The 25,062-nt window shown below is 33.9% G+C and overlaps 1 protein-coding gene across 4 annotated transcripts in view; it reads right to left on the reverse strand.

Annotated features, from left to right (window-relative positions):
• The window catches only part of Cap-G (Chromosome associated protein G), a 161,725-nt gene that overhangs the window by 113,780 nt on the left and 22,883 nt on the right, over positions 1-25,062 (reverse strand). For all 4 annotated transcript variants that reach the window (XM_090392755.1, XM_090392754.1, XM_090392752.1 and 1 more), the window contains exons 5-6: positions 10,224-10,454; positions 3,062-3,254 (exon numbers count right to left, since the gene is read on the reverse strand). In XM_090392755.1, coding sequence (XP_090248881.1) covers positions 3,062-3,254; positions 10,224-10,454 — 424 coding nt within the window. The remainder of the gene's footprint in view (positions 1-3,061; positions 3,255-10,223; positions 10,455-25,062) is intronic.

The raw sequence follows: 25,062 nt of genomic DNA on the forward strand, positions 1-25,062 counted from the left end.
TTATCTTAAACAGAATTTAAAACTCTTTCTTCATTACATAGTAACAACCACTTCATTTTTATCCATGTTGACAAAGGTAGAGTGGTGAGTATTCAAAACAGTAACAAATATTATTATAGGAAATAAAAGAACATTTGACATTACATTTCATCAAATAGATTTCATCCAATAATAATATCTATTGGATGAAACAGCTTCTTGGAATAAATTAGGGGAAAGAAAGTCCATGCAAATTATGCTAACTCCCAAGACTATATATGACCTACTAAAATATCCATAGGGCTAATATTTCACTGAGACCTGTGATAAACTGCTTATATGCTCAAGATTTACCAATTAGCTAACCACCATCTCGTGTAAATATACAAGATTTCAAATGTTTACTTAGCTTCTTTGTATATTTTAATCTGGATATAGCCTCACTTTTTACTAATATTCTGTTATCTGGTGTGTCTAAATTACTGAACACTTTCCACATGATATTGACAATTATTTGATTTTACTATTGGTTGCAGATGCACCATTATAACCAATAGTTTTTCTTTTGTTGAATTTTTAGTTTAATGACCATGATGTAAAGAAGCAGAAAAACTTTATTCAAACCTTAAAAATCTCTACTAGTTTTGTGTGCTGACAGGTACACTTCACCAGGAGCTAAAAATTAAAAAGCTTCAGGTCTGTTTGTTTGGGATTTATGGTAAAAAAAAAAAAAAAAAAAAGCAAGGCCGCAAGGCCAACATATTATGTCTGTAAATTACACGTTCTTCTCATCAGTTTGCCTCTTTTGTGGGATAAAAAACCATAAGTTTGTGGGAGAGAAGACCCTTCCAACCTCCATATGAGACTGGCTAACTCACCTTTAGACTTGAAAATCCCTGATAAAGGTTCTTTATATCCTAGATAGGATTCAAACCCAGGTGTATCTACCCAAAGGGCATCATGATACTGAGCTAGTTAGAGAAGGTGAACATCTCACATTAAGCAATGAACCAATAGAACAAATGATCAAATTAAACTAAACAATAAACAAGCACACTCGATAACATAATGCATGTCATAGGCAAGGTCGCAGATGTTAGATTTTTGATGATTGAGGATCAAATACAGTGTAGGGTCAAGCCTTGATTTTTACTACATTGAATAGGAGTGTATAGCATTTTGGAACCCTCCTTGAATTTTCTCAGTTATGTTCAATATAAGGCATTTCTGTTTTTTGGCCAAGTACTGGATGTTTATCAATGATTGTGTGAAAAACTAATGCAAACTTAAGATGTCATTTATTTTTGACATTTCAAATGGTATGACATGTGGACCTCTTTGGAAAGTCCTGTTTGACCAATAACAAATACCACAAAAATTATCCATATGACAGTGAATCTTGTAGAGCCCTTGTTCTTTGGAACAAGGAAACTTCAGAGGCTATAAGAATCTGAAGATATTGTGAAAGCCATCTGTATGTCATGGCTTCAGAGAAAATGAGAGATTTTGTCTATTACATAGCACAGATAAGGAAGGATGACCACACCTTTGTTTCAAGTCTTGTTTGTTACTCTATGTCTTGGTTTGTTGTTTTCAAAATCTTGTTGATTTTCTTGCACCCATATCCATTAAAGCCTAGGGTATGAGTGAAGTAACAAAGTTCTTTGTTTCTTTTTTCTACATTGATGGGATATAGGCTCTGTCCCTTTGATCATTTTAGATGATGGGTTTTTCTGTACACAGAGACATTAAAGTCTTTTATCCTTCATGTCATGTGGTCATTAAACTTAAAATTTGATAAATATCTTCAAAACCACCAACTTTCAATATTTTTGCTGTTTGGAACTCCTCATTTACTTATCTTCTTAAATATGATCAATTCTATCCATCTTGAAATTCGAAATACCTGAGAAGGAGAATTTACAGCTGCTTTCTTGTCTTGTACTAAGAACCAGATAAGTCTTCTGTTTCTTTGATTTACAGTCTAGACAAAAAAAGATAGCTAAAATAAATGTCTTCAAAACCAATGAAACCTGAACTTTCAATATTTTTGCTGTTTGGAACTCCTCATTTACTTATCTTCTTACATATGATCAACTCTATCCAGCGTGGAATTTGAATATACCTTAGAAGTAGAATCTAACAGCTGCTTTCTCTTCTTATACTGAAGGACCAGATAAGTCTTCAATTTCTTCAATTTACGGTCTAGACAAAGAAACTAAAATAAAACAATACCTAGCATTAGTTCTCATTATTGTCCAAGGGAAAAGTCAGGATGTTCACACAACCTCCCTCCACCAAGCATGTGAAAAGTGTATGCTTAGTAGCTTATTACAAAAAATTATACTGCAAGATACTTTAATGTTCACAACTGTCATTTCACAGGCAAAATAATAAATAGCAATGGTCAACATATCAAGTGACATTCACAGAGTTTCCATACCTTCTGTAAGATACCTATGGACAGATCAAAACTTCTATACTCAACAGGATTACATGTCACATTTTTTCCAATATTAAAGTCGACTTCTTTTCTACCCTTTTCTAAGGACAAGTTAATCCAGTGATTCATGCAGGAGTCCATAAAGTGCAAGATCATGTGGTCTCATATTTTAGACAAACTCCCAAATCCACAAGAGTCTTCCTTAGGTATTCATTACCCAGAATCTGACAAGTCATTCTTGAACATGTAATTTCATCTATTCACAGTACATTGACCAACACCCATGTTCTCCATAAACCAAATATAAATAAAAGTAACTGAGCCTTTCTTAATTCTGGGAAGAGGTAGTGTCAAAATCATCAGATAATTTTTTTTTTTTTTTTTTTTTTAACTGTAGATTTAATTATCCTTAAAACTAGCTCAAACCTATCAGAATCTAATACAAAAGTAGACCAAGCTCATCTGTAAATTTCCTGTATATTCAGAGCATAGAAGTAAAAATCTGCAAAAGAGACTGCTGAAAATAAATTTCTTTTCTGTTAAATATCCTTAGTTACATGCCTGGAAATTATCATTTTAGTGCAAAATCATACATACTATAATATGAATGTAAACTTGTGAAAGAGAAGACAAACTTACTATTTATCCAACAAATCAAACTTTTTTACTAATTCCTTGGGTGTATAAGGCTTGAATAATGTATTCAAAGCGAGTTGTGCTACATCTGCTGAATCTTGAATATCTAAGCATCGCAGGAAATCCAGAATAGCATTGTCATATAATTTCAACCAAGTAACAACCAATTTCTGCTCCACTGCTTTGCGAACTATTTCTAAAAAAGAATGAGGTAAAACTTTTATTTATAAATGTTGAAGCTAAATTCCACTATTTTTTTTTCTTGTGAAAATACTTATAAAATAAAGATCATTAAGCATTATTTTTTTTTTTTAATTTAAAAACTTACTTATGATAATAACAATAAATAGCGTTCAGCAGCAAATGCATCAAATGTCCTAGTTCTTCCACCTATCCCCCTTTTTTTTTAAAATCCAACCCTCAGGATAGTGTGGTTGTCATCATCAAATTCCTGATATATACCCTCAAGAGGTGTACAGGATATGATAGTACTACATGAAAAACTTACATCATTACTAACTTCCTATCTACAATTTTCCTCCAAATCAGTCTGTTAAATGTTAAGACTCCAATATTATCAGGCTTTATATTTCTGTCTTCTAAGGCACTTTTTACTGTATCAATCCACCTATATTGTGGTCTTCCTCTGGGTCTTTTTTCCTGCCAACCTGGCAGAACACTTGTTTTGCTAATCTTTCCTCTTCCATTCTGCTTAAGTGAGATTAGCTCTGCGAATGCATTCCTGGATGCTGACAATACCAAGTTCTTTCCTAATATCCTCATTTTTAATATGATATTGCCATTGATGCCATCTGTTCATGCCCCTAATATCTTCCTCAGAACTCTCATATCTGCGGTCTCTAGTCTTTGGTCAAGTGTTTTACTTCTGACCCAGCTCTCAGATCCATAAGTTAAAATAGGTTTAAACACAGCTAATTTAGTATAATAATTTGCATACAGCTAATTTAGTGTTTTGACTAATCTCTCTCTCTTATTCCATATAGATTTATTCAGTTGATTTCCAACCATACCGGCGTTGGTGATACAGTTATCTATTTTCATATTTAATTTACTATCATCACTAAAAATCATGCCTAAGTAGCCAAAATGTTTTACTTGTTCTATAGATTCTCCATTCACGATGCCGTTGATATTTTCAATGTTTCTGCCTATTTTTATTGTCTTTGTCTTGTTATTGCTGATTTTCATTCCAAATTTATTACAACGGTTATTCAATTTAGTAAGGGAATCCTGCAGACTTCTACTGAATTTATTTAAAAGTATAACATCATCTGCATAAAGTAAAAAGCTGAGATTAACACCTCCACTTTTGATATCAGGTTTAATACTGCTTTCCTTCATAATGTAATCCATATAGATAATAAATAACAGAGGGGGATAATGTACATCCTTGTCTGACACCAGATTTAATTTTAAACCATCTTCCTGTACTTTCTTCAATTCTAACTGCTGACTTACAACTCAAAGGCTAAGCATTGCTTGATATAATGCCCTATTAACACAAAATAACTGTAGCTTTTTGAATAGCTTTTCTCATGGCAACTTGTCATATGCCTTTTGCAGGTCTGATATCTGATCCTGTGGCTTCCTCTCTGGAGAGGGTTACAGCTGATTAGTAGGGAGATTCTTAGATCATTGTTATATTCCTAAGACACCTCTGAGCTTTTTCAACAGCCTCCAGAATAATTTGCCACTCTCCTGATATTTATTTTCTATGTTCTTGCCAAAGTCGTCGCATGACTTTTGTTTAGCTAGTTTTACATTTTTCATCTCTTCATCACATAAAACCTTCATGATCACTAATTCCTTTTACATCACTCTTTCCTTAATTTCTGAGCTTCTTCAACAATCTCCAGAATATCTTGCCACCTTCTTGATATTTATTTTCTATTTTATCAAAGTCTTCCCATGACTTTTGTTTAACTTTCTTACATTTGTCTCTGTATTCTCTAAGAGCACAAGCTGACTTATTTGACAGGAACTTTTGATATGCTTTCTTCTTTTCCTTCACTGCCTCTTTAACTTCCTGTGTCCATCATGGAGTTCTGATTTTTCTATCCTTGCAGACAACCACACCACATGCCTCTCTGGCTGAATCAATCAATGTTTTCTTCAGGATTTGCGACTGAATCTCCAAGGTTTGGTTCCTGTTCTCAAACTCTTTCATTTTTTCTTTAATAATGTTTGTGTATTTTAGTCTACAGCTGACATCTGAGAGCTGCTCAACTTTTAAAACTTTCTTACATGTTCTTCTTTTTCAATATGAAATTCAGTTTTATCCTGCTCAAGACTGAATGGTTATCACTTCCAATTTCAAATCCTCTGTACACTGGTGTCCTGCACAAGGGAGAAAACATCAACATCAACAATAACACAGTCAATGAGACTTTTCTTATTCCTTGTCTCTTCTCTTCATGTGAATTTGTGCACATTTTTATGTTGGAAATTGTGTGCGTTAGCAATAACCAGCAGTCTATAAGTCAGTGTGTGTAAGTGTTGATGAATTTTAACTTTTTATAATAGATTTGTGTATATTTTAAGGTAGTAAATGATAAAATAGAATATTATCTACATATATTTTATGCATTCATGACATACTAACTTTTTCTTAATTGTTTTTATGTTTCTAAGCTACAGCAGTTTGTCTGCAAGTTTTTTTCAAATTGTTGCAAATCTCCAAAAAATTTTCCATTATATTTATTGAAAAAAAAAAAAAAAAAAAATCTGCATTTATGTGCACAAGTGCAGTTCAAACCCATGTTGTTCAAGGGTCAACTGTATATATAATAAATAAATAAATAAATATATATATATATGATCTTCACAGATACAAATTAATCAACAAAAAACAACAAAAGTTATAATTTGCATATATAAATGATTTTTGATATAAATCTATCTTCTAATCATCTTCACAATCATTCCAATTAAGGTAGAGATGATTGCAAAGAGTTTAATAACATTCTCTGAAGTCTCTCAAATTTGAAAGGACTAGTGCAAAGAATTTTTGTATTGTCCAATAAAATACAGGAGAAAAATGGCAGGAGAAAATACATGTTCCATAAGATCAGATTTCTCAGCTTGGAGCAAATGTACATAATCCACATATTCTGATCATTGGATATCTATAGTTCGACCAGTCTGAACAAAACAGAAGAGAGTGTAGGAACGAGTAATCTGATATACTCCTCAGTGTGCCACATAAGAAAGTTTACCTTTAGTGGAAGGCAGGATCATGGAAATCTTGATTACTGGCTTGACGGTTGTCTGCAACTCAAATTTTTTGAAAACTTTTGAGATGCATTCAGAAATATCTTTTATGTAAGGAATGGAAATTCTTTTATCATCAGATGATGGGCTATTAGTAGGAGAATAATTATCAAAGATGACTGTAATTTGGATGGAAAATATCTGTTCAGAATCATGTCTTTCATAGACTGTAATTCTAGTCTGAGCACATCCTCAGAACAGATGACATATGCCTGGGCAAGTGTCTTGACAATTCCAAGTTTTTGTGAAGGATGATGCATAAAGTCCTGAAGAATGTATCTTCTGGTGAATGCAAGTGTTCTTATAAATGGAAAAGCTGAGAAAACCGCCCTCTTCTCTCTTTAGCAGTCTTTTCCTAATGTAAATTTTACTGTGAGGAAAAGTCTAAGAACCTGTCTAATTCTCTATTTGTATATGGCAAAATAATGAACTCATCATCAATATAACAAAATCACGTGGAAAGGCAAGCAGTAATCATAGTGAAGAAATGTTCTTCTAAGTGTTTTGTGAAATAATTAGCTAAGTTCAAATGTCAAAATTACTAGTCCCATTCTATCTAAAGTTAAAAACAGGCCTTTGAAACCTCCTGAAATAACAGTTTCGACATAATATTGTTTTAAATACACATGCCTTTGGTGAACAAACTACAATGGCTCTCCCACCAAGATTTTCCTGACAGTACATGGAGATTATTTGGCTATACAATACATTCTAAGGAATATCATCTACATTCATATTCAAATTCCAGCTATGTATCCTGAGGGGGGGGGGGTGTACAGGATATTATGATAGTACTACATGAAACAAGCCTCTGTAGCTCAGTCAGTATAGATGAAGCCCTTTGGTCAGAAAGACCTAGGTTCAATTCCCGTCAGTGATGTGACGAACCTTTATATGGTCTCTTTCAATGAAAGGTGAGTTAGCTGGTCTCATACAGAGGAAGAGTTTTTTTTCACCTGGAAATTCGGGTTTTTCATCTCCCAGAACAGGCAAACTAGCCCCGTGAACACACATGGATTACAGTCATGAATACGTCCCAGCCATATGCCGGTCCCGAGCCTAGATAAAATGGGGAGGGGAAGGAAGCAATGGTGAACCACCTTGTAAAAAATCTCACCAAGAATACTTTGTGAGCAATGCCTACAAAGTCACCTAGGGTTGGAAATGACTGAAAGAGAAAAACCACCACTACATGAAAGTTACACCATTACTAACTTCCTATCAACAATTTTCTTCCAAATTAATCTGTGATCTGTCAAGACCAACATTATCAGATCTTATATTTCTGTCTTCTAAGGCACTTTTTACTCTATCAATCCACCTACATCTTGGTCTTCCTTGGGGTCTTTTTTCCTGCCAACCTGGTAAAGAACACTTGTTTTGCTAATCTTTCCTCTTCTATTCTGTTTTAAGTGACCATACCACCTGAGATTAGCTCTACTAACACTCCTGAATGCTAACAATCTTCAGTTCTTCCCTAACATCCCCATTTTTAATGTGATACTGCCATTGATGCCAGTTGTTCACTCTACTAATCTTTCTCACAACTCTCATATACCTTAGACATTTGATTTTGTAAAACATTCAGGCTATTTTTATGAAGAAATAAGATATAATGCAATATGCAAACAGAAAAAACTGCAACATGCATCCTTTCCACCATTAGCAAATTATTCCTTTAAGCATTTTGAAGACAATTCTTTTGTCCTATCTGACCTTTTATAAGCACACTATAATGTTTTCATGATTTGGTCAAGTACAGACAACAAACTATAATAAATTTAGTTTAATCCTTTATCCAAGTGTGTGCAAACAAAGTTTGCACCTGAAAGTATCTTCAGGACTGGGGTAAAGTGGTACAACACCAGGTGACTCCTTGCAAAAGTGGAGCAAGCTACCAACACGCCTATCTCAGTATCTCCCATAATGCAAAACATATCTCCTTGCAGATATGTTTTGCAGATAATGTTATGCATTAAGGCAAGGGCCACTACCCAGACTAGTTTCGACCTTTATTGAGGTCTCTTCAGTGGGAGCCAGGCAAGAGTGGAGATACCAAGGCAGAACCATTAGCAAGGTCATCTCCTCCTATAGGAGCTGCCAAACGGTGTGCCACCTTTTTAATTACTCTGGATTTAGAGAAAGATATTGAAAGTTTATTTTTCACTTGGTCAGACTATAATAAATTTAGTTTAATCCTTTATCCAAGTGTGTGCAAACAAAGTTTGCGCCTGAAAGTATCTTCAGGACTGGGGTAAAGTGGTACAACACCGGACGACTCCTTGCAAAAGTGGAGCAAGCTACCAACACTCCTATCTCAGTATCTCCCATAATGTGATCCCAAATCCCAGTAGCTCCCACTGAAGAGACCTCAAAAAAGGTCGAAACTAGTCTGGGTAGTGGCCCTTGCCTTAATGCATAACATTATACATATCTGCAAGGAGATGTGTTTTGCATTATGGGAGATACTGAGATAGGAGTGTTGGTAGCTTGCTCCACTTTTGCAAGGAGTCGCTCGGTGTTGTATCACTTTACCCCAGTCCTGAAGATACTTTCAGGCACAAACTTTGTTTGCACACACTTGGATAAAGGATTAAACTAAATTTATTATAGTCTGACCAAGTGAAAAATAAACTTTCAAGACAACCAACTAAAGAACAATTTTATTACAATGCATCAATACATTCAATCCCAGAATAAGATTGCTATTGAAAAATAATCCGGTGAAGAATGTCTAGCTCTACTTGATTCCTTAACCACATGAGAACCTAATGGCACCTTCAAATTCTTGGTATATTGAAAATTTGCATTTACCAGCTGCTATATTCATTAAGAGTATGCACCTCACCCTTCTCAAAAAATTCAGTTTAAAGGATATTACTTTCCAAAGCAAAGCACATATCTGCTTTTCAAAAGCTTCATTTTAACAAGCAATTAACATTATCAAGGAAACAATATTTCCTAATGGAAACATTAAAGAATTCAGAATATAAAAAAATCATGCCTAATTTAAACATCAGATGACACGAGTATCAACCCCAAATCAGACAGAAATGTTCACATTCCAAGATTTTATCTAACAGCTTCAAAGCTGCCAATAAAGTTTCCATTATCTCATCAATGAATATAAAGTTTATGTCCTTTTATTATGGTTAAATTAGTCAGCTGGAAGAGAGAATAATTTCAGGATACTAAAATTATATTCTGTTGATCCAACCAGGCAAGACTGAACTTGCACAGCATGAAGTCAACATGGAGCACTATAAAAGCAGTAGTTTCATGTTAAAGAAAGTCTAGAGAAATTACAGCAATAGCTAATGCATCAAACAGTTTATTAATATAAAAAAAGTTTTTTTTTTTACTTAAATTTCAAGACAGGACTGTTACAACATTCTAGCCATATTGTAATCTGAACTTGAATGTCTTTACAATAAAAATGTAATGCAATATATAATACAAAATATTTATATATTCATTTCCAAGACATAAGTTTCATTAAAAAACCAATTCAACAGCATTTATGTGAAATGGTTCAACAGATCAGGAAATAAAGCAAAAGTTATTCTCTACAAACAGTTGCCATTGCCATGAAACTGAAAGATGAAATTTGAAGTGCTTCTTACATTCAATGGTTGGACAGTCCAGATCTCATAGCATATGATTTGCATCTAATGAGGCTGGCATTTGTCCAATGACGAGTTAGAGAAATTTGTGAGTGAACAATGGCTATCAAAAACTTTCTTCTCTTCAAATTCAAAAAAATGAATTAAACCATAAAAATCAAACAAGTTTTTGCAATTACTCAAAATATCATAAAGAAATGGCTGTTATTTATTAAAGTACTTTTGTATTCCACATATTCAAAATACACTACCAGATCGGTCTTTAAGTCCCTGCTGTAGTAGTTTCACTCTCTGTGAAATAGTCAGAGATTTTACATGAACCTTCTCAGCTAAATATACATAAGCTGCCCGTCTTATAACATCTTTAATATCACGTGTGCGATCAATTACTGGCCCCAGTGTTTTTGTAGAAGCACCAAGTGAAGAGAGAATAGCTTTACGAACATCGGGATGAGGATCGTAGCTCAGATGAAAAAGAAAACCTAAATAAATTTTTAAAAATGGATATTTAATAACCAATCTTTTATATGAAATATTTGAATTTAAAAAAATATACATGTTACACAAAAAGTTTTTTTTTATAACAAAATCAGAAAATTGATGAAAGCATCAATAAAATACAGCAATCCCTCAATTAATGTGCCTAATGCGTTCTTTAAAACTGGCATATTAATCAAAAACGCACTAATCAAATATAATAATTTATGGGAAAAAGTATAATTTGTTCCTGAAATTTCTTTTTTGACCCTTAATTTTTTTAATAAAAGAATTAGAGTATATCTCAGGGCCTAGTTAAAGGAAAATGATAAGGTTGAAAGACAATAAAACATATTCAGAATATAAATTTATTATTCTACTTCTTAACAAAGAATTTAAGGCCTTGCAGAAGTCCAACCCCACGTCCGAGGCATTTGCCCATGTGCTCTAATCACAAACTTACTATCGCATCCGGGTAGCCAACAGGTTGAGAACTGCAGTCTGGGATCTCAATGAGAAATATGCTATGAGGACTCTCAACATATTCCAGCTAAACATCAACGGCACTCAAAACAAGATGGAAGAAGTTAAGAACATTTTATATAAAAATAATATCCACATTGCAATTGCATGATTACAAGAAACGAAACTAAATCAAAATCTGAAGCTTCAAATCAAAGGTTATTCAACATTAAGGAAAGACAGACCAGATCGTTCTGGTGGAGGTCTAGCTACACTCCTACAAACTAAACACATCAAATATAAAGAAATCGTATCAACTACAAACAGCAGTATAAATAATAACAAGATCAAGGATTCAAGATATTTCTACCAAAATGTATTATTACAATAGTCAATATCACCCAGATAACACAGATATAAATACAGAATTACTTCAAGAACCAAGTCGAACAACGTCGGACACAAAGATCCTTTTAGGAGATCTAAATGCCAAAAGCCCAACTTGGAGCTCCCCACAACTAAATTGGAAAGGAGCACAAATAGAAGACATAATTAATGATCCAAACCTTGAGATCATAAACAACAAGCAAAATACGTATCTCTCAAAAACAACAGGCACAGAATCAGCATTAGACATCACAGCAATAGATTATGAAACTGCAAGTCTTACCCAGTGGAAAATACTAAAGAATACCATCAGTGATAATAGACCTATTATCACAACCATTAATTTGCAGCTAGACCAAAAACCACAGACAGAGATCTTGGAACTTCAGAAAAGCAAATTGGCCTAAATACACACAACTATTAGAAACATATTGCACTGGCACACCCATCAGTAAAGAACTTGATCAGTGATAGAACTAACTAACAACATACAGAAAGCTGCAAAAAATTCAATTCCCAGAAGCCTCAGGAAAAACAATTGGGTTCCATTTTGGAAAGATCACTGCTATGATCACTGAAAGAGATATCAACGAACAGTTAAAACAAAATAATACAGAAGACAACAGAAAGAAGTTAATAGAATTAACTCAAAACATAGAGGATGAATTTCTAACTGCAAACAAAAAATGTGGAAAGAATTCTGCAATAGACTAGATCCAAGAAAAGACTCACAACACTGGATCATCAGATTATTAAACAATGCAACACTTCTGGATACTGATCACTCTTCAAACACAGTCTCCTCAGGAACCAATACAGCAGCAGCAACAAACAAACAGATGGCAAATTTACTAGCTGATTTACTAAATTAAGCAAGCTGCAATACAACAAAGAAGACAAAAGTGCAGGAAAATTGCAAAACAGCTGCTAATACAATCCAGAACCTATCCCTCTGAAGGAATCTTTACTCAGGACCTCACAATGACAGAATTTGAAACAGCAATTAGTCAAATTGACCCTGGCAAATCACCCGGAATTGATTTTATCTTTGGACATATGATTAAAAACATGAGAAAAATAGCCCAAAACTGAAAATATTTAACACCTCTAGGAATGCAAGGTAAACTACCAAAAATCTGGAGAACATCAGTCATTATACCCTTACTAAAACCTAACAAAAACCCTAGTAACTGTAACAGCTACAGACCAATAGCTTGACTAGCACTCTCTGTAAACTAAACGAAAGAATAATACATACCAGACTTATGAATTGGCTCTTAGAAAATAACAAGATCAACTTCTACCAAACTGCATACAGGTCTCAACACAGTACAGAAGATCAATTATTTTATCTTTGCCAATCAGTCATACATGGCTTTCTAGAAAAACCACCAAAAAAGACAACAACAATATTCTTGGATCTCACAGCTGCCAACGATCACACCTGGATACAAAAGTTAATAAAAACTGCATACGATACTGGAATAAGGGGGAATAAAGGAAGAAAAATGAAAGTAAAATTTAATGGAATTATTCCAACATGCATCGAACTTGGGTGGGAGTCCCACAAGGTCTGTTTTAAGCCCACTCCTATTTTTCATCTATATGAACAATATCCACCATCACATAATAAATGACACAAAAACAGCATGCTATGCAGATGATATAGCAATCTGGCAGCACACAAGCAGTAATCTGCACAATCTGAAAAAGTTCTAAATAATTCAATAAAAGACTTAGAAAGATGGGCAAAGGAACTTACACTACAAATAAACCCAGAAAAAACAAAACTGAACATCTTCTCCACTGATAGAAAAAATAGACACAATTACAACTCTCAAATCAAAATATACACCCTTTATCCAAAAAGAAACCGAACTTCTGATAGAAAATAAAACACAGGCCAATTATAATTATTTATATAATTTATTTCAATCAATATACTCTCCCTCAGCTCTGATACAGCGTTTGGCATAGTCAATTAATTTGTTAAATGAGTTTTTTATATCGGTTTTTTGGGATACTGTTGAGTCTCGTGAAAAAGTTACTGCCGCTTGAACATTTTCAGTGGTGTCGCATCGCTTTCCTTTCATCAGCAAATGAATTCGGCGGAAGAGAAAGAACTCACAGGGTGCTAAATCAGGTGAATACGGAGAATGATCCAACACACAAACTTGGTGTTTGCTCAAAAACTGTCTCACAATGTTCGAACGATGAGATGGTGCATTATCGTGCAAAAGTGACAGCTGCCTGCATCACGATATTCATGCCACATGCAAAGAATTCTCGCTATCAATCGCTTCATAATTTTGAGACAAAACTCACCACTCACCGTTTGGCCAGGCAAAACAAATTCATTCTTTGTGGATAATGCCGTTGGAATCGTAGAAACAAATCAGCATTGTCTTTACTTTTCACTTTGCCAAGCGACTTTTTTCGGATGCCCCTCTTCTGGTGGGCTCCACTCAGCACTCTGGTGCTTTGTTTCAGTCTCATACTCAAAACATCACGTTTCGTCACCAGTAATGATCGTTTCAAGGAAGTTTGAGTCCTTACGAGTAGTTTTAATGAGGTCCTTGCAGTGTTCAATTCGATACATTTTTTGGTCATCGTCAATTTGTGGGGAACAAATAGCGAATTCAATTTACAAAGGTCCAAACACTCAGTCAAAATGTTGGGCACAATTGATTTTGGAATCCCCAATTCATCTTCAATCAATCTCACAGACGATTTCAGGTTTTCTTTGATGAAATCACACACTTTTTGGATGTTAACTTCGCTCAGTCCAGTTTTTGGAAGGCCCAGCTTTTCGTCGTCCTCAAGCGTCTCATGACTACTTTGAAATCTCTTAAATCACTCATAAACTTGAGTACGGAATAAGCATTCATCACCGTATGCTTTTTGAAGCATTTGATGTGTTTCAGTAAAACATTTACACAGTTTAACACAAAAGTCAATCGCAGCTCTCTGTTTGAAACTCATTTTCCGACCATTTGTCAAAACACACCATCACTTTTGGCACTATAACTTGGCTTTTAATGAAACAAATGTCATAAACAGTTGATACAACACTAACGAAGGTTGCCGATTTCGACAACAAAAAGATACAACAGGTGGCACCTAGTTTCTTCTATTTTTGAAAAGTTCGGTTTCTTTTTGGACAGAGAGTGTATAATACCAAAATAGAAAAAAACAGAGTCTCCAAAATACTTATGCATAACCCTAGACACTGAACTGAGATTTACAACTCATATTACAAATATATCTAATAAAGCTCTTAAAAAGCTTAATATCATCAAAAGGCTTTGTGGAACAAAATGAGGTGCAAAACCGAAGACACTCAAAATTACATATGACTCACTATGGAATACGCCTCATCAATGTGGCTCCAGCTTCTACTAGCTAAAAAGAAAAACTTCACAGAGTACAATCAAGAGTAGCAAAAATTATCATAGGTGCAGTCTCATCCACAAATAATTTAAAAGCTCAACAAGAGTGTGGGCTTCACATACTAGAAGAACAGAAGAAAACTCTCCACAGTTAAATTCACTAACAGAATCAGGAGCCACCAACAGGATCACATCTCACTCACAACTTTCAATGCCTGGACAAGAAAATCTAGACTAAAGAGAGATCATCCATATTACAATATGATCAAGTAATTAGAAAACAGATTGACTTAGAGCACTTATCCATTGAAATAAGCAAAGAGCCATTCTTTTCCACTATTCTACCAAAAAAACACAATGATAAACTCAAATCTCTTAAACCTAGTTCAAAAAAGGATTCACAGCAAGAAAATAAAAGAAAAGGACTCGACACTATACATCACTCAAATAATCCAAACCATGTCACTGCCTACACTGATGGATCATCTGATGAAGCACTCAACCAAGGAGGTTCAGGGGTTTTCCTAACTCTACCTGGAGGTGAGGAAATGCAAATCAAAATAGCTTCAAATGTCACTTGTGAATTAACAGCCATACAAACAGTTCTCAAATTCTATCTCTCAAATCCAGTAATAAACATTACAGGATTTGAGAGCCTTGGCCTCCCATTTTTGGGTTTCATAACACACTATGAGGTGGGGTCATTACCCCACCATGTGTAACTGTCTGTGAAGTGTTGTGTTCTTAAGACCGGTTTGCCTGCTTTGTGGGAGGAAACACCCCAGATAAACTGGGGAGAAAAACCCTGCAGTCTACACCCAAGATTGGCTAACTTGGCTATGTCTGAGAAAGATCCTTAGCTCCTCATGTCAGCGACAAGAATCAAATGCAGGACACTTCTTTCCCAGGCATATGGTTGCAGAGCGTGTAACCACTCGGCTAACCTTGCAGACATTCATGAACTACTAACAACCTTAAATTTGAAAAATAAGAACTGCACACTGCAATGGATACCAGCCCATGTAAATATTGAAGGCAATGAAAGAGCAGACAGGCTAGCTAAAGAAGCAAGATACTTATCTCAAAAATTACACCCACTCTTACTAACTGATGCTAACTCTGTTGCCAAAATAAGATTGGTAAAACAAACTATCAAGAAGAAGAATGAAATCAGTGAAAATAGAGAAATAACCACAATCATCACCAGACTAAGGACGGAACATTTTAAAGGCATGAAAATTCAGTCAGAGGACCTATGAAACATGCAAAAGCTGTCCAGGAGTTGAACTAACACTTGTCCATATTTATTCTTGTCCAGGAATTGCTGCTCTACAGAAAATTGACAATAACCTAGAGAAAAGCTCTACTCAATCAAAGTTCAACAGATTGCCAAATCAGTTCTACAGATCCACGGTCATATCTACGTAATTTGGTGGGCATTTTGTTTCTTTTTTTCATGCAACTGACGGTAATTTGCAGACACCTGCTTATCTGCACTAGCTTCGCCTGTGATTCAAACATTATGTAGGCTATTTCTCTTTTTTAAGCTCAAACCACCCAGCACTGGCATGGAATTCTTCTTCTTTTCAATCATTGATAGCCCTTTCTTTCAAGGTTGCAAAGAGACTTAATACCTTTGATTTAATAAGGTCAGTACCTAGCAGGTCTGTTTTTGGTTACAATCTTCAATCCATGTAGAAAGAAGTCTGTCTCTCTAATTCAATCATTATAATACTTTGATTTCGAGTGGTCCACATGCATGATGAACTTGAAGTAGCCTTACCTTTTCTTTGTATTCAGCAGCTTTGCTTAAAATTGCTCTTACAGTTGATTCACCCATTTTGTGTTCTTGTCCTATCTTTGCTCTGGACTTGCCTTGTTCATTTTTTTTTTTTTTATTATTATTTCAAGTTTTTCTTCCAATAAGATTACTTTTCGAATCTTTTTCACACTTCCACTTTTTTGCTTACTAATTCTTTTACTCATGATTAAAGGTTGGGAAAATACTTTCAAATAAAAAAGTAAGGAAAACAACTGCCAAGGAAGCTCGAGATATGATCAGCAAAATGTTATATAATTAGAAAGTGACATAAATTTTGGCGGTAAATTTGGAACAGTGTACATGGAAATAGTGTAGTACTGTATGCCATTAAAAAATAACTTTGTAAGATGTTTTAAATTGGTAACTAAATTACTTCATCCTGGTAAGTGATTTTTTAAAATAGTTAGCCATAAAAAAAATGTAGAGACAGAAAATTTTTAAATATGTAACATTTATTTTTAAGATGTATATAGGTGCACTAACTGAATTTTAGAGGTGCATTAATTGCATTCGGATATAGAAAAAAATTATGCACTAATTAAAAACGCACTAATTGGAAGTGCATTAATCAAGGGATTGCTGTACTTCAATGTTTTCTATTTTTTTCGTCATCCATTACACATCACAACTTTGTTATTGAGGTCTCCAAGTGCATGGGGGAAAAAAATTAGCAATCTCTCTCACACACATTTATAAAAGGTTATTTAACCTATAATACATTAGAGATACGAACAGGCAGAAAGAAGAAACTTGTTGACATTACACTAAATACGAAGATCTGCAGGTCTTTGTTTCTTATGTATTTACTTGCTTGTCAGTTCTTTTCATTCTTATGTATTTACTTGTCAGTAAATACATAAGAATGAAAGTCGTTCTAAAGAATCAGAGCAATACATAGAATGAATGAAGCAGAAGAAAAGCTGCTTGCATTTTAATGGTGAAGGGACAGTGAATACCTATTGCACATCTTACATCGTAGTTTATGGATGCCAATTCTATTAACAGTGACAACAGAAATATTTAGGAAATTCAAGCAACAGAAACAATGTCTACCTAAAAGGCAGTGGAATGAACTGGAAAGAGATGGGTCAACAATAAACCTAAGTGTTCTCTTCTGCACTGAATCAAAGATTGTTTAAGGGCATCACCCCAAACATATGAACTGTATTCAATAGTTAGTCTAAGATATTACTTTTACAGAGTCAACAGTTGTGCAGAAGTAAAACTACAGGATATCTATATTAAAGTTCAGATATATACTGCAAATTAAAAATAAAAAAGGAATTAAACTTAAAGTTAATATGATATTATTAATATTTTGAGATGTCATTTTTATTAATAGCTACTGAAGTCTTGCTTAGATATACAATAACTTTATTTAAATTAGATATTAGAGCGCAATTATAATTTTGTATGAACTGTCAAGTTTTGTAATGTCTGTGCTGTTTGTATCTAGATGTGTTATGTTTTGTTTTTAAAAAAAGCGTTATGTTGTCAGTTTATAAGGGAAGCCCAAGTGACCACTGTTATTCACGTTTTGGAAGTGATTAAATGATACTACTTAAGTGTATATACCTTATGAACCACAGTCATAACTACTGCTTGTTTCATTACAAAATTATAATTACGTAACTTTCCTGCACTGTGAAATGGAACTTGATCGCTGTTTTGAGCAAAGTGCTGTAACCAGTAATGGAGTTAAGAATATGGACTGGAGCAGAAATTGCTATAGTGCATTTCTGTGCATGTGTAAGGGCGAAAAGAACACTAATAGATGCCACAAAATATTCAGCTGTTTGTAAGAAGGAGAAGAAAACTCAATAGCAAGAGAAGAATTAATCCATATAGGATTGATTCAAAGAAAACCGAAAGAAGCATTATTGCTTTCCAGTTCATATAGGAACAGATCTGGTAAAGTTTGTGCTGTTTTATTTAGGATTCTTATGAGTCTGAAAAGTGATTTGAAATTGTTGATATGGTTTTAGTAATTTCTTCAATGAAGAATATTGAGACTTTCATATAGAAGGTGAATTCAGTCTAAAGCGATAAAATTGTTGATATGGTTTTAGTAATTTATTCAATGAAGCTTGCTGTGACTTTCATATAGAAAGTGAATTAAGATGACGTGTTTTGGATGAAGAAAAGATATGTTTTGATAAGTATTCTGTGATTTTAGGATGCAGGAAGATTGTTACTGACTTATGTTGCTATTACACACAGTAAGAATTTTTTTATGTTAATTTTCCTCCTATGTGAATTAAAGTGAATAAAAGTTTTAGGAAGACGAGAACTAAAATCAAAGAAGTTTTGTCCATAAAGTGTTAAACTGTGAATGAAATTGTTTTGTATGTTTTATTCTTCATTCACATTTAACATAATCTACCATATACTGAGCAAGACTTTTTAAATATTATTTGTTAGTCCCTTGCTTAAGATTTATTATTCATGTATTATCCTCGAGTTTTATCATCATCATCATCATCATCATCAAATTCCTGCTATGTAGCCTCAAGGAGTGTATAGGATATGATAGTACTACATGAAAAAAATTACATCATTATTAATTTCCTATCTACAATTTTCCTCCAACTCAATCTGTTACTTGTCAAGACTTCAACATTATCAGAACTTATATTTCCATCGTCTAAGGCACTTTGTACTGTATCAATTATCAATCCACCTATATATTGGTCTTCTTCTGGGTCGTTTTGCTGCCAACCTGGCAGAGAACACTTGTTTTGCTAATCTTTCCTCGCCCATTCTGTTTAAGTGACCATACCACCTGAGATTAGCTCTGCTAATGCATTCCTGGATGCTGACAATGTCAAGTTCTTTCCTAATATCCTCGTTTTTAATATGATATTGCCATTGATGCCATCTGTTCACGCCTATAATCTTTCTCAGGACTCTCATATCTGCGGTCTCTAGTCTTTGGTCAAGTGTTTTACTTCTGACCCAGCTCTCAGATCCATAAGTTAAAACTGGTTTGAACACTGTCTTGTATACAGCTAATTTAGTGTTCCGACTAATTTCTCTCTTATTCCATATGAATTTATTCAATTGACTTCCCGCCATACCAGCTTTGCTGATTCTGTTGTCTATTTCTGTATTTAATTTACCATCTTCAGTAAAAATCGTGCCTAAATAGCTGAAATGTTTTACTTGTCCACAGGTTCTCCATTCACAACACAGTTGACATTTTTAATGATTCTGCCTATTTTCATTGTCTTTGTCTTTTTACTGCTGACCTTCATACCATATCTATTACAACAGCTATTCAATTTAGTCAGAGAATCTTGCAGACTTGTAGTGGATTTATTTAGAAGTATAACATTATCCGCATAAAGCAAAGAGCTGACATTAACATCTCCAAGTTTGATATCATCTTTAATATCAGTTATTATTTAATTATATAATTTTAATGTATATTATACTATTGAAAGAACTCTGTAGTAATTAACATTTATCTTGTTACTTTATTCCTTTAATAATATTATGAGGAATTCTATATGTGTGTAACTTTTACGTGCCTTATATAAACTGTAACATATATTTTATTATTATTATTATTTGTAAATGAAATGAAAGAGAAATTAAGTAACTATAATATTTTTATTATTATTTTTCATTAGTCAGTGTAAAGGTATAACCTTATGTAACGCTAATGCTTATGTTTACGTTCTGTTTTAATCGTTGCCATGGAGAGAGAAATGAAATAGAACGCGCGAGCGTAGGGCGTGAACTTCGATAATGGGGAGAAGAGAAATTAATGAGAGATGAGTGAACAAGTTTAGAGCGGGAAGAAGGAAGGTATATAAGCGAGAGGTAAAAGTAAACAAGGAGACTGAAGGGCAGGGAATTCAAGGGAGTAGCATTCAGAAGTGTACGGAGACGAAGAGAAAACTTATAGATAGCTGAGAGTAAAGTCAGCGGTGGCAGTAATAGGAATTAGAGCCATAATAGGATAATTAAAAGACTGGAAGATTAATAGAAGATTCAGAATAAATCCACTAAGTTTTAGAATTACTACATATTCCTATATCGCTTTAAAGAAGGATTGTACAAAGCTCAACTTGTTATACAGTAGTAAACTTGGAATAATTATTCTGCCCTATAGTAAGCCCGTCAAGAATTGTGTAGCGCGATAACTAATAATTCAGTTATCTCCTTGAAGAATTCTTTTGAATAGTGTTCCATCGGAGTAATAAGTGAATATAAGTTTGAAAGGTGCTCGCATTAAATCTGATGCGCTAAGGATTAATCCCGGTAAGAATAGTCCTATTTTATTTTATTTCAGTATAAAGGTTTAAGTGATAGTTCCGTCTCGAATATCCTAACATTTATTGTGGCGTTTCACTGAATTTAGCCGAAGTTAGAAGTTGAAAATAACTCCCCTTGAAGCAGTAACTGCCGCGATTAATAATGTTATAAGTGCTTGCTAAGTGTTAAATACAAAGTGTAACTGAATGATACCAGCAAATTTATTTAGCAAGAAATTCTGTAGTATTGATCAGCATGAACAATCTTTGTTATTGAGAGAACTGTGAATTTTGTATTTGAAGATTTGAAGTCTAATTTAATATGAACGTTTTGACCTGAAGAACTAAGGTAATTGTATTATCTTATTTTAGGAGTTAAATTTATGTATTCGTCATATAACCCTGTATTAAATGTTTTGTTTTATTGATTTCAATATTGTGTGTGCCTGATTCTTTTTCATTGCACCGTTCATAAAAAGTTCGAACCTTGCGGGAGCCCTAAATGAAAAATATTAAATTCGGCCAGTATGAATAAGGAGACTGCTAAGTTAATTGAAGATTGATTCTACTATTTTACATAGACTAATCTAAATATAGGGTGGCGCAGTATAAATATAAATTTCCCTATATTTTGATTAGTAATCAACCAGCAATTAATTGATTTTATTAAGAACAACATTACAACAAGATGGCAGACCATAGAACCAAGGAGATGTTCCAACAAAAGGATAATAACTGCTAACTTATATATATTTGAAATGAAGCTATGCATGCTGTTTGAAACTATAATATAATACATTGGCACTTGCATAGTTAAGTTTCTAATTTTATTTTGTATTTTTTTATTGTTCTTTTTGTAAATTAAATGTATTTTTCTTTTGGTTATAAAGATGTCAGAAGATGTAATCTCTTAAAGGGTTAAATGGCTAATTAAGATGATAAGTTTTATATGTGATATCCTGGAATACGAATCTGTATACAAGTCTGACTTGTAATTCAGTTTCAGGTGTTTTCTTTTTATTTTCAAATTAAGAGTTAAATCACTTGGAGTTGAAGGAGTAATTTACTAATGATGTATTTTGAGGATTAAACACACAAAACAAAATCGAAAAAACAAACAGAAACTTAACTTCATGGATGATAAGACTATAATCCCTCCATGGATGGAATTTAAGGTTATCCTCACAAATCTAATCTTGTCCAGAGATTTGGGTGCTAGCTGTAAATGTGTAGTATAAGGCCCTATGATGCTCCTCTGTTAATTGTCAAGTTAGAATAAAGATCCATCCACCATCCACAATGTAAAGCTAAAAGAAGAAAGCTTATTTCAATTTCACAAGACAGACCATAAGATGGGAGCTTACTTAATAGGCTTTGGTGCCCAACCTGATCAATACCTCAGAGATATCAAGTGGTTACTCTTCATACTTTTCCATGACATTTGCCCCAAGATAGGTGAAAAAAAGCAAGATTAGAATTCATACTGCTGATGTTTTATCAGTTGAGAAGATTTTCAAGAAGCACAAAAGTTGAATGTTAATGGGTTTCTTTGTTACTTTAGAAATAATTTTAGAATTAAAATTGGACAGCAACTTGATGGTAAAGATTTATCACTCCTCTTAGAAAAAGACTAAATATAGAGACTAATTTTCAAACTGCAGAATAAATATCAGTGGAATAAGAGTATTAAAAAGTGACAAAACAGGACTCAACTGTGGAGTACCATTAAAATAATTAGAGAAATAACATCAGCACCAGATTTTTCAGTATCCAGATATTGAACAAGGTTCTTCTGCCTTTTTTCTGGTCAAAAATCAAACGGGATACTGAATGGTGTGAGAAGTCAATAGATTGAGTGACATAGGCATACATTTTTTCTATGGTTACTCCCTCAATGGTTGTGGTCAGGATCAGATTTTCACTTTAAGATAAACATTTGAAAAACCATGGGAATATAAGAAGGATCTATAAGTTTTGTAGATCTGGTACAAACACATGACAAGGTACAAAGAGAAAAGTTGTTCAAAACAATACAATCATATGATGTAAATAGTATATTAAATCAAGCAATAGATAGTCTATATTTGAGTTGTAAGTCAGCAGTTAGAAATGAAATAGGTACAGGAAGTTGGTTTGATGTTAAATCAGGTGTGAAACACAGGTACACATTATCTCCAATATTATTCCTCATCTCTGAACCTGATATCAAAATTGGAGATGTTGACTTGAATTTTTACTTTGTGTGTCCTAAATATATCTAGTACAAGTGTGTACTATCTATCACTAATTTGAATAACTACTGTAATAAATTTGGTGCAAAAATTAACAAAAAAAGATTATGAGAATAGGCAGGAACATTGAAAACATCAACTATATCCTCTATAGAATAAGTGAAACATTTCAGCTATTTAGCACAATTTTTAGTGAAGATGCCAAATTAAATATGGAAATAGACAACAGAATTAGCAAAGCTGGTATGGTAGGAAACAAATTGAATAAACTGACATGGAATAAGAAAGAAATTAATCAAAACCCTGAACTAGCTATATAAAAGATAGTGTTCAACCAATTTTAACTGATGGATTTGAGAGCTAGGACAGAAATAAAACACTTGATCAAAGACTAGAGACTTCAATATTAAAGTTCTGGGAAAGATTAGGGGAGTGAGCTTCCAAATCATATTAAAAGCAAGGATATCAGGAAGGAGCTTGATATAGTTAGCATTTAGGTGTGTTTAACTCTGCTCAAACCATGTCACCTGACCTTCCATTCTAAGTGACCATACTACCTGAGGTTAGTATGATCACTTAGAATGGAAGTGGAAAGGTTAGTAAAACAAGTGTTTTTTTGATATCTGACTGGAGAAAGACCCAGAAGAAGACCAAGATCTAGATAAATTGATCGAGTAACTGCCTTAGTAGACTGAAATATAAAATCTGACAATATTGGAACAATTTTTAGTGAAGATGCCAAATTAAATATGGAAATAGACAACAGAAAAAACATATTATGGAGGAAATCTGTCAACAGGAAGATAGCAATGATGTAAACATTTCATGCAGTACTATTATAATATCTGCCCCCCCCCTGTGAACACACACACTCACTCATCATGTTTAGGGTTTTAGATATAATGTTTGGCTTTTATAAACTAATGTTACATTGTATTACTTGTTTACTAAAAATGTAACTGAAGATTTTTTTGTTTTCGAATGCTTATTTCAATGATAGCATCCAATTCTTAACTGTTGAATATTTGTGTTGAAAACATACCAGATGCCGATTAATTCAAAATTTCTATTTATTCTGAGGTAAACCAATGACCTACTCTCTCCTCCCCCCTATGCACACACACCACAACTGAGTTATAAATAAATACCTTTTGTCTAATTTCTTCCTAGTTTGAAATTTTTTGCAGAGAGTATTTCACATTTCAGTACCCAAAATCTATTTGTTCATTTTACTCTTTAAAGAAAATTATTATTTAGCATATGGGAAAGAATATAAAAAATTAACGAGGAAAACTATATAGATCTGTATCAGTCATTCAGTCGACAGCAATATTTCAAAGTTCCTGAGACCTCCAAGGCAGATTGTGTGTGTGTGTGTGCGCGCGCGCACGTGCATGCACACTGAGCAGTCATTGGTGATATGATGTACAATCTGCACAGCACTGTCACATGCACAAAAAGATGCCTGTGAAATTCCTCATAGATATAGTAGGTGGGCACAGCAGCCTTATCTGATTCTAAATCTGTTCAGCGGTCTCCAAGGGTATCAAGGTAGATTTGAATCCCTGGCGATCTGACAGTTGTATCTGTAATCAGGTACTTGTTTGTAGTTCATTCCAGTCTTCTCCACTAGTGAAGGGATCATCATCTAATATTTCCACAGGCCAGGTGGACAATCTGGAGGTGGGAGATATCTTGATGTATGGGAAGGTTGATGTTATCTCTCATTTTATTTCTTTCCTTCTTTGATGGTAACTTCTCTTCTGAAGCATGGAGGAGTGATGTGGGAAAGGACAGGCAAACATGGTAAAGGAGTAGACCTTAAGGCACCAGAGAGGTGCAAAATTCTTAACACAAAATCCTAAACCCAAAATTCCCAGATAGCAAAAAAAAAACTTTTCTCATTATGTCTTATATCTACAGCAACCTCTAATCCAGTAACTCTAGATGAAATTGATGCAGTCCTCAAACTAACTAAAATGGGTAATGGGTAACTGCTGGCATTAATGAAATTCTTCCCCATTTTCTTGCTCACCTTGACCTAAGAGTAAAAACCTGACTAT

The sequence above is a fragment of the Typopeltis vanoorti genome, chromosome 5 (genome assembly GCF_054136105.1).
Source record: "Typopeltis vanoorti isolate ZY-2024b chromosome 5, IOZ_Tvanoo_1.0, whole genome shotgun sequence".
NCBI classification, from domain to species: Eukaryota; Metazoa; Arthropoda; class Arachnida; order Uropygi; family Thelyphonidae; genus Typopeltis; species Typopeltis vanoorti.